General features: G+C 60.1%; 1 protein-coding gene across 2 annotated transcripts; it reads right to left on the bottom strand.

Annotated features, from left to right (window-relative positions):
• Positions 1 to 218: 218 nt before the first annotated feature.
• SHROOM4 (shroom family member 4) lies at positions 219 to 13,863 on the bottom strand. Of its 2 annotated transcripts, XM_081336447.1 has the most exons (9): positions 13,639 to 13,863; positions 9,843 to 9,994; positions 6,368 to 6,496; positions 3,024 to 5,106; positions 2,792 to 2,853; positions 1,563 to 2,249; positions 1,154 to 1,254; positions 824 to 1,073; positions 219 to 420 (listed from the first exon to the last, which is right to left on the bottom strand). In XM_081336447.1, exons 1-9 carry the CDS (start codon positions 13,807 to 13,809, stop codon positions 231 to 233), a joined length of 3,825 nt encoding a protein of 1,274 aa, XP_081192573.1. In that variant the 5' UTR covers positions 13,810 to 13,863; the 3' UTR covers positions 219 to 230. The 2 variants fall into 2 exon arrangements, with proteins under 2 accessions (XP_081192573.1, XP_081192574.1); XM_081336448.1 differs by lacking the exon at positions 13,639 to 13,863 and having other exon boundaries at positions 3,024 to 5,059; positions 9,843 to 9,930.
• Between the last annotated feature and the right edge of the window lie 760 nt (positions 13,864 to 14,623).

Raw genomic sequence — 14,623 nt, 5'->3', positions numbered from 1 at the left:
GCTCCGTTCACTGCTAAGATTCAGGAGGAGTCAGGATTGCAGGCGTTGGTGTTTTCAAGCGGGATACAGTCCCAATTAAAGGCTAGCCGGCTGTCAGCCCTGCTGGGACTTTGCAGATGCTCCTCCAAGGCCTCCAGCTCCTGGGATCCATCTGGAGCCAAGGGCCCCCCTATTCAATGCCCTGCAACTTTGTTAGCCTTAAGCTGGCTGCTCAGGCCCCGGACTCTGGTTCAGCAATTGGCTGGGGGAGGCGGGGGGAGGCGGCTCACCTTCTTCTGAGCCAGGTCCTCTTCTGAAGAGGCTGCAGCCAACTCGGACGGCTCCTTCGTTTTGTTCAGCAGCTCGGCCGTGCCCGCTGACAGATTGAGATAAGTCAAGCAGGAGGGGGGGGCTCCCCCGGACTCAGAAGAATTCTGCTGCCTACATAAAAGAATGCATTGGGGGATGCAGCTTGGGGGGGGAGGAGAGAAGAGGCTGGTCTTACAACAGTGGGGGGGTCACAACATCCCTGTAAGGAAACGGAGGCTCCAACAGCCCAGTTGCGTCTGCCTGTCCAATTCCTCTTCCTCTCTCATTGCTTCAAGGCAGCACAACATCCCTGGTTGCTCTCCCCCTCCCCAGTTTTCTGATCCCAGCAACCTGTGAAAAGATTATTGGCCCAGGATCACCCAAGGGATGAGTGGCGAAAGAACAGGGCTCCGAATTCGGCTCTCCCCGAGCCAGGTTTGATGCTGCAGCCAGGGGTCAGGCTGGCTCCCCTGTGGCTTGCTCTTCTTGTTCCACGTGTGACTCCCCCCAGTCTGAAAAGCCCAAAGGTACCCACCTTTCAGGGCAGCTGGGACCACTGCCTAGTGGTAACCAGTCCTGCCTCGGCCAGAGAGGGCAGCTGCTTGTAGCAAAGAGGTCACCCATCACCTCGGCTGCTGACCGGAGTCCTAAACCGGAGCTCAGCACTCCAGCCAGGGAGCGGTCCTTGCCTGCCACATCTCTCATCAGTTCCTCCGAACTCAGGCGCAAGGGGGGAGGCCCCGATTTGTGACGCTCTCCTGCGGCGTCCCGGGACACAGGCACACCTGTGGGCATAGGAGGTGTAAGCCAGCAGCGCTGCCCTCCACAGGGACCCTCTGCCACACCCCAAAGGGAAGAGACTCACGCCAGATGAGGGGCTGCTCTGAGGGGCTGCCGGCTGGTGTCTCCGGCTCCCCAACCTGGGGATGCTCCTCGGCGGCTACCCCCTCCAAGGAACTGGCTGCCCTGTAAGCACAAAACCAACCCAGGTCTTTTTACGGCCAGGCCATTCCCTTCGAAGGCCAAGCTGGAGGGTAACTGATTTTTACTGGGGGCTTTTGCACCCTTCTCTGCCCTAAAGGGAAGATGGGAGACGGGGAGAGCCTTCTCATTGGCACAGCTGCCACAGCCCTCCCTGTGCCTCAAGCGGGCAAGGCAGACACTGGCGCTGCTACAGGAAGGGCTCAGCCAACATCTCTCAGCGACGCCCCTCCCAACCCTCCACCCATCTGGAAACCGGGACAGCTGAAACCAATGGAAGGCCAGCCACTTGCCTGGATGGGGCGCTCCAGTCACTCGCCTCGGCCATCAGCCACTCCAGGCTACGGGGCGGTGACCCACGGCAGTAGTAGTGGGGGTTGTCTTGCTTTGGGGCGGAAGGGATGCTATCGGGTCCTGCACAGGGCAGCCGCGGGCACTGCAGTTGTGGCCTGTGGTGCCACAGATGCTCCACAGGGAGGCTCTGAGAACGCTGCCTGGCTGCTTCAAAGCCAGGCTGGCCCGGGCCCCAGGAGTCCTGCGCACGCACGGGCAGGCAGGCCTGGGCGGGGAGAAGCTGCTGATGTGAAGCCCGGGCTGCACGGTACTTCTCCCAGTTCGGTGGGGGGGGGCGTGGAGGCGGGGGGCCCCTTCTTCTGGCTTGGCATGGTGGTGACTTTGGTGATGTCTCCTCCGCCTTGGCCAACAGGGCTTCTTGCCACTCCCTCGCAGAGACACCAGCAGGCTCGGTGCAGAGGTGGCTCTCCGAATAGGCCCTTTCACGCAGGAGGGGTTTATGGTCCTTGCTGGGGCCCCCTTCCAAGCCCCCCTTCTCTGTGACCCGCCTTGGCTGCTCACAGTCCCAGGAGAGATCATGCGTGGATTGGGCCCGGCAGAAAGCAGGCCCAGCCGGTTCGGTGCGCTCAAAGCAGGTCCAGTGAGGGCTAATCCTAGCGAAGGCCACCTTGTGCTGCAGGAGCTGACTGGAGAAAAGAGGAGGGGGCTGCAGACATGACTGTGGGGGGGAATCTACCTTCTCCTGCCCTCAGTGGGTGGAGGCTGCTTGAGACGCCCTTGCTCTGAGGAGGGAACAAGGGTCCCTTGGCTGTTGGGGTCAACTAATTCTGGCCAAGAACAGTCATTTCACTTAGCCAGAGAGATGTAGATTAATGGCAGACAATCTGACTGCTTCCTCAGTGCTACAGTGCTCCTCAAATGCACCAGCATGCCAAGCCTGTGCATACGAATGCCGGCATCGGAACGCTCGACAGGGGAGGCCAGCCTTGATGACCAGCTCCAAATCCTCTCTCGGAGGTGCGCCCTGTCTGCTGTCTAGGAAGGGTCACTCATTTCTGAGCCTTCGTGTGGGGGTGGGGGAAGCAGGCACAGATTAGTGTCTCCCCTCGCTGCGAGAGGCTCTCAGAGACACAACACACAGCCCAGCAAACAGCAGGCAGCCCAGAATGCCAACCCTCCCGTTTCTTTAGGGCCAACCCCATTTCTGTTCTGCCTGGCAAACGCTTACCTCACAGTGTGGCTGCTTGCTCTGTTCACAGCTGAGGGCTCCCATTTGTCTAGAGGGAATTCCTGGGAGGCAGAAGGGGAGAGTGAGGGGAAGGGATGGAAGAGGCCATGGAGCCCCTTGACCTGGGCAAAGGGGAAGAGGCTGGGCCACCAGTGAAAGCCCATACCAGCAGCTGAGGTCTTCTCCCCCATCCCCAGCTGGTGTGGAGGAAGGATTTGAAAATCCGACTTACCATTTGAAAACGCTTCCTTGCTTGCCAGGGACCTCCATCCTCCATGAGCTTCTGCTGACCTGGGCAACAGCACTCACTGTGACAGCTCCAGGAACAGGGGTGACAATGGTGGGCACGGTGGCTGGGTGGCACTGGCATGTTCTTTGAATGCAGCATGGCACACTCATCCCGAAAGCTGTAGGCGCAGGACTCTCGGATAGCGCATGAGCAAGGCAAGGCCCACCAACACTCAATGTCCCTACCAGATCGAGCCAGGGACTTGCACGCCCCCAGAATCTCTGGCTGGAAGTCCTGGTAGTTGGTGGGTGAAGATGGGCACCGGTAGGACTGATCAAGAGAGTGGCATTGGAGGTCCCCGTGCTCAGTGCTTCCTGGCTTCTCTGCCTCAGGGGTCCGTGTACCCTGAAGGGAACCGTAGGGCCTGGCGGGCAGCAGGCGGCTCGTTTCCTCAAAGAACTTCCGCCGGTCGGCAAAAGGCCAAAGGCCGGGTTCCTCTGAAGGCGGCTGTGAGGACGGCCCTGGCTCTGATTCCTGAGGCTGGAGCTTGTGCTCTGGGGACCACCGCCAGCGGCCACCTCCCCCTCCTCCTGCACAGGCCAGTGGCAGAGGCTTCTCCTTGGGCACCAGGTCCCCAGACAGCCTCTGAGGGCTGCATGGGGCAATCTCCTCCCCAAACACACTTAGTTCAGGGCCCTGTGGCTTGGGGGGCTCAGCTGGCAGCCCAGAGGAGCCACAGAGTCTGCCCTCCCCTAAGGGAGGAGACGGGGCAGGAGCCACGGTGTGGGCGGGGGGCTCCTCTTCGCACCCTAGCTCCCTGGGACCTTTGGCCTTCTGCAGTTGGGCTTTGCGCCACTGGATCTCATTCCGCAGGTTGGTGGCAAAGCGGTCACTGCGCCTGCGGATTTGTGCAGAGCGATGCTGGGCCTTCTGGGCAGCTGGGAGTTTCCTTTGAGCGCCTGGCAAAACATCAATGTGGGGGGCTGCCTGGAAGCCTGGCTGAGGGGTGCTGGCATTGCCAAAGGCCAGCAGTGGCGGGGAACCAGTCAGGGTCCCGAGGGCCGTTGAACTGCCCCGTGGAGAAGGGGACTCCTCCCCTACAGTTGGGGGGTAATCCGGCTCTTCTGCTGGCACCCAGGGGTTCTGGCCGCACTGGTCTGGATTTAGCCATGGCTCTGGAGCCTGCATGCCCTTCTGCTCCTTGTGCAGCGGGGACACTGTCCAGTGGGGACCTTCCTGGCCACGGGAGACATCCAAGGCCTGCAACTGGGCAACCAGCAAGTGTTCTGGGATGCTGTGGCGATGGCTGAAGGACCCGGCCCAGCCAGCCTTCCAGGAAGAAGAGGGCTCTGCATAGTTGTTGGCCTCCACCATACGCTTCTTCTCTTCAAGGGGGTCTCCTATGGGGCAGCTGGGGCTCTCAGACAAAGAGGAGGGGGTGATTTGTGGGCCCTTCTTCATCATCCTGGAGTGCAATTCTGCGTGTGAGCTCAGCAGGTAGTACTGGTCAGTGACTGGAGAGTCCTTCAGGGGGCCTGCGGTGGCCAACTGCCTGTGGGGATCTCTGCCAGGTGTGCAGAGGGCGGTGTCCGAGCTCCACCGATCCTCAGGACACAAAGAACCCGTTTGGCTGGGGGCTCTTAGGTCTTCCAGCGGGGAATTACATGCACGCAGACTGTCCTGTCTCACAGGAGGCTGGGGAGGGACGGCAGCCGCTTTGGCAGGGCTGGGAAGAGCGCCTGACTGGATGCTGGAGGGTGACCGGACACCAGAAGCTGGGGAGGGCAGGCCTGCCGGCTCCCCCCCCGTCTGCAGGTAGCGAGGCTCTGGCAGCTGGCCAGGCTGGGTGCCGTCCACGGAGCCGGCCTCCTCAGGTCGCAGTGCAGAGTCGGAAGTGCTGGAACTGGCCGAGAAGGAGCTGTAGGCAGAGTCCCGCTTGCTTTGGTCAACGGCCTGGTCACTGGGAGACAGGCTGCCCTCATAGTAGGTCTGGCTGGCCGGGTCCAGACTTTCCATGCTCCCGAGGGAGCTGTTCTTTTCTGTGGTGCAGTGGGGAGAGAGAGGGTTCCACGGCAAAGGCAGGTCACTGGGGGCAGGAAGAAAGGGGAGGCCCCCAGGTCACAGGGGCAGGGTAGCCCTGACCGGCTCCCCAATGCCTTTTGGCCCACAGCTGCTCGCTTGATGGTGCAGCAGCAGCAGCAGCCCTTCACACTGGCTCCCCCCCAGCCCCCCCCCAGACTGTTGCTTGACTTCCCTCGACCCTCTGTTGACCATCTCAGGGCCGGCAACCCCTTTCGCTCCCTGCCCGGATGTGGGAGAGAAACGCCCCACCATCTACTGGGACTCAGGACAAGAAGGCAACCCGAGGTGCCACCCAGCCCTTCCTGCCTGCACACAAGGATCCTGCCTGCCACTGAGGAGCAGCATCATGGGCCCATCGAATCCAGGCCTTCCCAGGGCTCCAGAGCAGCCCTTCCTGTCCAGCCACTGCCAGGCTGAAGCTCTCACTGGAGAGCCAATGCCAACCACGGGGGGGGGGGAATGTGGGTTCTGCACCGCAAAGACCCAGCCCGATCCCAATCTGGGGGACATTGAGTGGGAGCAGCTCCTCCAAAAGAGAACTCCTGGCCAAATTCGCACCCGGCTCTTCAGGCTCACGTGGGTCCTGCCTGCCATGCCACACCCTGCAGCTCAGAGAGAGTTGGCAGCTCCTCTTGCCTGCTTGGCAAAGGAGCTGAAGCCACTGCTCCTTTGAAGGAGAACACTGTAGCTCAGGGGTGAAGTGAGGGGTCCTTGGTGACGTTACCTAGTTTGGGTGATGAAATATCTGCAAGAAAACAACCAGGCTCCAAGACCTCCTTTGCTTGCTGGCAGCCTGCTTGACTCTGCCCCCCCCTCCCCCTCCCCATGGGACAAAACACAGTCAAGGGCTCCTGGAGAAATGGTGCCAACACTGCATTCCAGGCTCAGGAGCACTCAGGATGGGCACAATGGTGCCCAGTCCAGCCAAAGAGGAGGTGCTGGGGCTGCCTCCAAGCCCTGCAGGAAAGCCAGGCGAGGAACGGCCGGCAAGCAGAGGCCTCTGGAGCCATGTGCTCACGTCTGGGACCCTTCCTGTCTTCCCAGCCTGGGCCACAAAAGGCAGGTGAGGCAACAGAGGCTGGTCGTTCCCAGGGTCAGCTGTGGTGGCCTGCGCTCTTTCAGCCCACGATGCCAAAGCCCTGAGGGGAAAGCCAGCTGTGCCCCTGGAGAAGAATGGCAACCTTGCCCTCTGCTGACAGAGAGGACCCGCAGGAGCCAAGTAGCTGCCCCCCAGGCCCCTTGCCCTTCTTTCCTCCGGCGCTCACCTTGTCTCGCAGTCCAAGTGCCAGGAGAGACTCAGGGGGTCAGCAGGAAAGGTCATGGTGCCCTCAGTCTGGACTTTGGAGAGCTTGGCCAGATGCCATGAGGGGGGCCTGATGAAGGGCACGTTCCTCCTTTCAGAGAAAGCAAAAGGAAAGTGAGGGGCAGGAAGCTGGCAAGCCCGGTGAATCCAGCTGCCCCTCTGCCCAAGTGTGCCCTTCGCCACCTCTTTGGCTCACTGCTGCTCTCCCAGGGCGGTCCGAGCCTTTTCCTTCCCGGCCCCACCCAGCTGGATGGCTGCCCCCAACCCTGAAAGACAAGCTGTGCTTTGGAGAGGAGGAGGCGGACACCAGGAGAGGCAAGCCAGAGACAGTGCCCCATATCTGCCTCCCCCCAGTTCCCCACAGCCCAGCCCAGCCCAGCAGAATGCCCTTAAAAAAAGCCACTTGGGGACCTCTGCCTGGAAGTGAATGCTCAGTTGGGAACTTCCGGGCTTCTTGTCAGTTGGTGCTACCGAGGCTGAGCCACTCCGGCAAGGCGAGATCAGCCGGTGGGCCAGGACAGAGCAGAGACAGAGGGCAGGACAGGGGAGACAAGGGTAAGGAGGCCCTGCAGCCAGAGCCCTGCCTGCCCCAAACGGACTAACAGTGCCACGAACCCAGCAGCTACCAGACAAGAACCCACAGAAGGGCATCAGCAGGAGCCACATGCACCTGCCTCTCCAACGAGAAGCTGAGCCCCGTGCCCTGTGGGGGGACCTAGGCTTTTCACTGCCATCACCCCAGCCAAGTTATCTCTTCCACTCCCCCCCAAACCCCCAAACCCATGCACAATCAGACATGGAAAGGAGAGCCCCCCCCCCGCAAGTTCAATACACACCTATCCTGGCCAACTCTTAGCAAAGTCTGGTAAGAGAGTTGTGCCCAAGCTCCGGCCCGGCCCTTCCCAACCAGCCACTGGAGGCAACTGAGTGGGACTGGAAGTGGCCAGCCCAGCAGGGAGGGCTTCCTGCTCCTCCAGGCTCCTGGAGCCAATTCCCATCCTCATCTCCTCCCAGCCAGGAAGCGGTGAGGAAGTGATGTCCAGGGAGATAATTTTGCTGGCACTGGCAATATCAGAAGCCGAGACCCCAGGGAAGGGGCTTCCTGCCTCTTGGAGCAGTCCCTCCCCTCAAGGTGGTGGCGGGGGGGGGGGGGAGGAAGCGTCCCTCCCTCAGGGCTGCAATCCTCTGGGCCACCTGCCTCCTAGGGGAGAAGTGGGTGGACGAGGATCTCCAGGGTGGGGAGGGCCAAGCCTCTTGCCTTGCCTGGCGGGGGAGAGGGGGAATTCCAGAATGCCTCTTGCTGAAAACACGGCTTCCAGCTGAGCTTCAGGGCTGCCCTCCCTCTCTCCCCCCACACAGGAAGTGGCTGGGACAAAGTGCAGGAAGGATGAGGTCATTGCTAGCTCAGTTTGGGGGCAAAGAAGAAGCAGGAGCTGAGATGGAGCAGAGATGCTGTGGGGCCACAGGCAAGCACAACCCCAGCCCCACTGCAAAGGGCTCTTCTATTTCTGGAGAGCTGTGAACTCCACAAATAGCGGCCTGGAGAGGTGCCAAAAGATTCCCCACCCATGCTCCACTCCAAGACAGGCTCATTATTCTGGTGCTCCCTCCATGATACTCAGGCCAGAACCATCACGTTTTCTGGCTCTCTCCCCCCAAAAAAGAAAAATAAAACTTTTTCAACATACCCGACTCCAGAACCCCAAACCAATTCAGATCTTGGTGGAGCCTTGGCGGCGCAGTGGGCTAATGCCTCCTTAAGTAACACCAGCTGCCTGCAATTAGTGCAGGTTCGCATCCCACCAGGCTCAAGGTTGACTCAGCCTTCCATCCTTCCCAGGTAGGTAAAATGAGGACCCAGATTGTTGGGGGCAATTAAGCTGACTTTGTAATAATGCCGCTTGGGGGGGCGCGAAAGCCCTAATAAGCAGGCATATACATAGAATGAAGGCTACTGCTAAGCTTGTAAGCCGCCCTGAGTCTTCGGAGAAGGGCGGGATATAAATGGAATTAAAAAAAATCTACAGGAGACAGTGGGGATCTACTGGAGCAGCCAAGAGCTTTGCCGCACCCCCCCTTCCACAGCCATCCCCTCTCTCCCAAAGGGGGGGGCTGCATAGGAGCCACCTGGCCCTCTGCTTGGTGTAGCCCAAAGAGCATCTGATCAGGACACCCTGAAACCCCAGATGGTCATCTCAGTTTGTCCTTCTTTCAGGACAAGCCCTGGACCCCGAGTGACCAGGCCTTTCCAGTGGCAGGCAGACTGGCGGCCCCTGCTCTCTGGCTGCTATTGGCCTCGCCAAAACTCTGCAAGTGTTTAGTCTGCTGGGACAGTTTGTGCTTTTGAGTGTTTGCAGTTCCTTTCTTTTACTGAATTGTTTTGTTTTGAATTGATGCAAACTTGCCCTGAGTGATGCGAATAGTCGGGAGAAGGGAGGGAACACTGCAGGTATCCCCAGTGTGGGGTTCTGGAGCCTTTTGGCATCTCAAGATTTGCACCAGGGAGAAGGGGAAAGCAAGGCAGTTTCAGAGGAACGTTCGAGTGGACCAATGATGCCTGTTTGCTTTTAGGGACGTGGTAAGAAAATTTCAGTGTTCTGGCAGCAGCTATTGGTGCTTGGTCCCAGCTCCAGATGGACACAGACCAAAACCGCCATGCGTTGGTGGCTCTGGCTGCAAAGGCCAGGAGAGGGAGGAAGCCTCCTTGGTTGTCGGCTTCACTGCTGACCGAGCCAGTTCTTGGGCAGTTCCCCAAATCGCCTCAGCCAGTGCCTCAGGCCAGCTTTATTGACCTGGAACTGATCCGTCCATGTAGAGAAATCCCAGACAAATAAAGAAAGCACATATAAGTCTGAGCTAGTTTCTGTTTCTTAAAGAGACCCCGCACTCTGCCAGCAGATTTGCCTGCCAATAGCATCGTCCCAGGCGACGGTACGTCTTCTGCATTTCAGAGACATTCAGTTCTTACTAGCTGCAATGTTGAAAACAGGACCTCCTGAAGGACTGACCTGCTTTGGAGGCAGGAGAGGAACAGAGGAGGAATCAGAGTTCTTTAAAAAAGCCAATCTACTCCAGGCACAAGGGGTTTCACACTGCCTTTGCCAACTACAAATTGGTGTGCAATCTCAAATTCCTGCCACAGGATGGCAGCTGCAGCCAAGCTCAAGGAGCTCAGGCACACACCCATGCCTCTCCCCCCCCCCCCCAGTCCAAACTGGAAATCTGGCAGGAGCAGCGCCTTGCTGACTGGACTGCAGCCCACTCGCCTCGTTTACTGTGGTGAGAACAGAGCCCCCCAGCCCCAGAGGAAAGCTATGCGCCACCTGCAACCTCTTAATCAGGAAGAACTTCTCCCGGACAGGAGAGGCCAGCGTGGACAGTATCTGTGTATGCGGCTCTGTGTGTGTGTGTGTGTGTGTGTGTGTGTGTCTCCTCACCTCCGGATGATCATCTTGAGCGTGCGGTAGGAGCCCTTGATCAGGATGAGCGCTTCCTGCCGGGAGCCGTAGAGCGGAGTGCCGTTGATGTTCACCAGCTCATCGCCCGAGTGCATCTTCTGTGAGAGGGCCGCTTTCCCCCCATCTTCGACCTGGAAGGGTAGAGCCAAGGTGTGAAGGGTCACCTGAAAGCCACTGCAGGACAATGGCCAGGCCAAAGGACCAGCTTGCATGCCCATCTGGGCAACTCACAGCAACAACATATAAGAAACAGTAAGTGATTTTAATCAGCTGCCACTGTCCCATAGACAAAAGATTGCTGCAATCCCCTCATGCAGGGGGGAGGGGTCTCCCCCACTCACCAAAGGAGATCCATCATGGAGCTGCCAGTTGGGGGATCTTCTTAAGGACTCCTGCAAGATCAGCCCTCAGAAAGAGTGCTTCAAGAGTCAGTGCTGCTGCAGGCGCTGGCCTGCACCCTGTGCACTGAGACCAAAGCAGAGCCGAGGCCCAAGCCAAGAGAGAGGAATGGGCAGCCCTTCGCTGCCAGTCACACGGTCAGCAGAGAGAGGGCAGGGGCTCCCCATGGTCAGGCTGAACAAGAGCCAGTTGTGCTGTCCCCAGGACACGGAGAGCCCACAAGGCCTGGGCATGTGGCTGTGAAAGAGCCACACCCAGCGTCTGAGGAGTCAGAGTTAACCTTCTCCAGGAGGAAGACCTGGTCCAGCTTCTCAGAGATCTTGTGCCAGCTTCAGGCACAGTGGCCGGTCAGTCTCAGGGTCATGGGAAGGGGTCTTTGAGGGGTTCCACGCTGCAGCCTTCTTCCTCGGGTGATCTGTCCTGTGCTCCGGGCCACTGAGGAGCCCCAGGAGGAGGAGAGAAGGCAGGTCCCTCCTGCGGTTGGAATCCTGCAATGAGCCGTGTGGGGCAGGCCCTACTGAACTTGGATGCTTGGAGGTGGAAGCAGTAGCAAGCCAGCTCGCCAGAAGGAAGCTGAGAGAGGCAAGGCCAGCCTTGAGTGCGTAGGGAGAAGAGAGTTTGCTGGCTGGCTGCTAATTATTGCACAAAGCAATCCTTGTTCCTGCTCACGATTTTGCCAGGCAGAAACGAAGGGTCACTATTCCCTGGCCTGGAATCAGACCTAGAGGGAGCATTCTTTGCCCCTGGGGGCGGGGCAAGTGAGTCCTGACTCCCCAAGGCCCACACCCCAGACTGTTCAGACCTCTGGGGCTGGGTACCTGGAGAAATGTTCAGGCCACGCCTCTTGACTAGGGGACAGAGCGCCCGACTGAGGCAAAGATCCCCACGCTGGAACAAGATCGCTGCATTGTGGCCCAGGCGTTTCAAAGGAGCAACCATAAACACACCGGTGCAGAGCACAGGCACCGGTGGATGCTGCCCGTCTGCGCAGAGCAGCCCCAGTAGGCGGGCGCAGAGAGTGAACGAGAGCGTGGAGAGGAAGCAGGTTTCATGGGTGCTGCTCCCCAGGCAGAGAAGTACTTGGCCTGCCCACCACCTCCATCCCCCACTGCTGAGGGACCAAGCAGGATCCCCTCTGGAAAGGCGGAGCCCTTCTGAGGAGGGCTGGGGGCAGCTGGAGGCTCAGGAGAAGCACCCGACAGATGAGGCACTTTTTGTGCAGTGGCGAAAGGGACCCTGGCAGAAGGCTCCCCCCACCCGTCCCTGAAAAGTGCCCCTGGCTCTTCCCCAGAGCCTCCCAGCCAAGGGAAGCCACACAGCTGCCTGTCGGGAGCTCCATCCCTGATGGCACACAAGGGCAGTTAATCATTCATTCGCTGCCTTGGGGCTGTTCCTGGTGAGCACCGGGCTTTGGGTCTCCCTCCGGGAGAGGCTTGGCATGCGGCTGGCAACGGGAGCGGCTCAGCTCCCTTTCCTTGGGGACACAAGTCAGTCCTTGCACCCAGCAACAAATACACAAGCCTAGGAGGGAAGACCCTGGCCAATTCAGGGTAGTCCCTGTGGTCCAGGACTGCCTATATTAATCAAGAATCCTATCATGGGAGGTACCTTGGAGATTATGCAGTCTGACCCTTGGCTCAGTGCAACTAGATGGTCACCAACTTAATGGCAGAGAGTTCAGCACTTGTCCCACTGCAGAAGGGCTCCAACCACTAGGAATTCTGTGCTTGGACCTAGATTGTTGGGGGCAATAAGCTGACTTTGTAATAATGCCGCTTGGGGCCCCCGAAAGCCCTAATAAGCAGGCATATACATAGAATGAAGGCTATTGCCAAGCACATTGATTTGTGCTTTAGATTGTAAGCCACCCTGAGTCATCGGAGAAGGGCGGGATATAAATGGGATTTTAAAAAAAAATTCTGCCCAGAAAACAACTGGCTCATCTGCCCCGCTCTTCTTTTCCCCAGGCTACACCTGCCGCGTGCTTGCCCCATTCCCCCCACATCTTCCTTCAGCCTTTCACCCCCTTCTCTGGATTCCTGCTGGTCTGTCAGCGCCTTTCCTAAAATGTGGGAGCAGCTGCATTATTCCAGGAGTGAACAACGGCATCTCTCTTCTCCACATTGCTCAGTGCAGCTCAGGAGGACCTTTCCTCTTGGGGAGCTGAATTAGACCTTGGCACCCAGGCCCAGCTGTGAGGTCCTGATCCCCTCTGCGTTCCCTGCAGCCCAGAGGGAGCCCCTCCTCTCCCCTTCCCTTTCACACCTTTGGTTTTGCCTACCTAAAGGCCGACCTGGCATTTTTCTCTGCTGAAATTCATCCTGTGGACGTTCTATTTCAATCCCCCATTTTAAGGCTCCTGCAGTTCCTGCTTTTTCGGCATCATCCACACTGCCGATAATTGTATTTCTAGCACAGCCTCCAAGCCAGGGTCAACAGCAAAAGCGTTGATCCACACAGAGCTGCCAGGACCTTCCAGTCAATAATTTTCTGTAGCTTCACCTTAGCAGGCTGCCAAAGCCCCAGAAGGCCCCATAAGCTGGCTATCAACGGGGAGGGCCCGCAAGGCAGGCCCACCCTTCTTTGGAGTTCTGCTGGGGAAGATTCTGGGAAGAGGGACCACAGCAGAAGCCATCAAGCCCGGCTGGGTCCAGCCCAGGGCAGTTCCCTCCATACAGAGGCTCCTCGGGGAATTCCCGCTGGGGGGCGGGGTTGACCCCCAGGATGGCAGTCGCCACCAGCAGCTTGTCTGCCCCACCCCACCCCCCGCGCTGCCTCCCCGGATTGGGCGGGCGCCGGGGGGGGGGCCGCGGCCACTCCGCCCTGAGGTGGGGCTGGGAGGCAACAGCCCCACGAGGCCTTGGCGGGCGACCGGCTTTTCTCTGCGTCCAGCCGAGCCTCCTCGCCGTCCTTGAGGAGGGAGGCGACCCGGGCATCCCTCCTCTCACGAGAGCCGCCGGGCCGGACGCCGCCGCCGACTCCTGCTCTGCCCGCTGGCGACCCCTCAGCAACTTGCAAACCGCCGGACGGGAGGGGGCAGTCGGCGGAATCCTTCTCACTCGCCGCGGAGCGCGCGGGTGTCCTCGGAGCTGCGGAGCGTCGCCATGGCCCAGAAACCCAGTAAAGTTGTGCCCGAGCCCAGCCGGGCCGCCACCCTCCGCGGCTCGCGCCGGACCAGGAGGAGGCGGGAGTGAGCGAGGCGGGATGCGGGGGGGGGGTGGAGGGCGAGCAACGCCCAGCCGGCGAGGGGGAGAGGCGCCCAGGCGGGAAGGCGGACTCGAGGAGGCCAGACAAAGAGCCGCGGCTGGCTCCGGACCTCCCGGCGCACGGAGCAGCGCAGCCCGCGCTCCCCGGGGAGACTGCGCCGCAGACTCACCTTGGAGACGATGAGGGGCTCGCCGTGCTCCAGCCCGCCCCGCAGGGTGAAGCCCCAGGGCGCGCCGCCGGCCAGCTGCACGTGCAGGTACTGGAAGGAGACCAGCAGTCGGCCCGGCAGCTTGGCCTGCGGCGGCGGGTCAGGCTGGAGTTGGCCCGGCGGCCACTCCATGGCACCATTCCCTATCCCGGGTGTGACCCGCGGCGGCGCTGGGCATAGATGGGACGCGGCGCGACGCTAAGCTCTGCCTGCTGGAGGGCGGACCGGCAGGAGCCCCCGGTGGGCGTGTCGTGGGCGAGCGGAGGCGCCCGGCCGGGCCGGCCCGGATCCTGCAACGCCCCGACCGAGGCGCGCCCCCAGCAGCGGAGCCGCTCCGCCTTCTCTGCCGGGCTGCTTTGGCGCCCGGGCTCGGAAGTTAACCCGGCCCAGCTTAAACGAGCTCGCCTCCCTGCACGCCGAAGATGTGGAGGCGGGAGCCCTTAGGACAGGAACCGAGGAACAGGCTTGGAGACGAAGCTAGGCCTGCCGGGCTGATCCCCCCCCCCGCCCCACCCCACTAGGGCTTTTTCGGGGGCCTCGAGGCCAAAGGGGGAAGTTGGCCCTCTGCGATCCAGGTTGAGTGGCACTCTGCCTGCTTCAAGTGCACCTACCTGCAAGGGTAACCCTGGTGCAATTGCTTGATTTGCTGGTGTAGTAGAGCTGAGCGCTAAAAACTGTTTTTCCCACCCTGCCTGCCCCTCAGGGGCACTGCTGCCAACTTTCTTTCAGCAGGAGTCACACTGGGGCAACCCCAGATGCTCCTTTGTTCCCCAACTGGTCCAGAGTAGGTGCCACCCTTGGCTCTGTGAACACCACAGCCCTGGGCCTTGGTGGGCTGGGAATGTCTTCAGATTTGTGTGGAGGAGAAAATGTGCTGTCAATTTCAAAGTCTCCTTGTGCCCGTCAGTGCAAGCGGGCCTGGGGCTGCGGAGGGGTGGGAGGGGGG

This window comes from Vipera berus, assembly GCF_964194415.1.
Source record: "Vipera berus genome assembly, chromosome: 11".
NCBI lineage: Eukaryota > Metazoa > Chordata > Lepidosauria > Squamata > Viperidae > Vipera > Vipera berus.
Note: the sequence above shows the minus strand (reverse complement) of the source record. Positions and strands in the feature narration are given on the sequence as shown.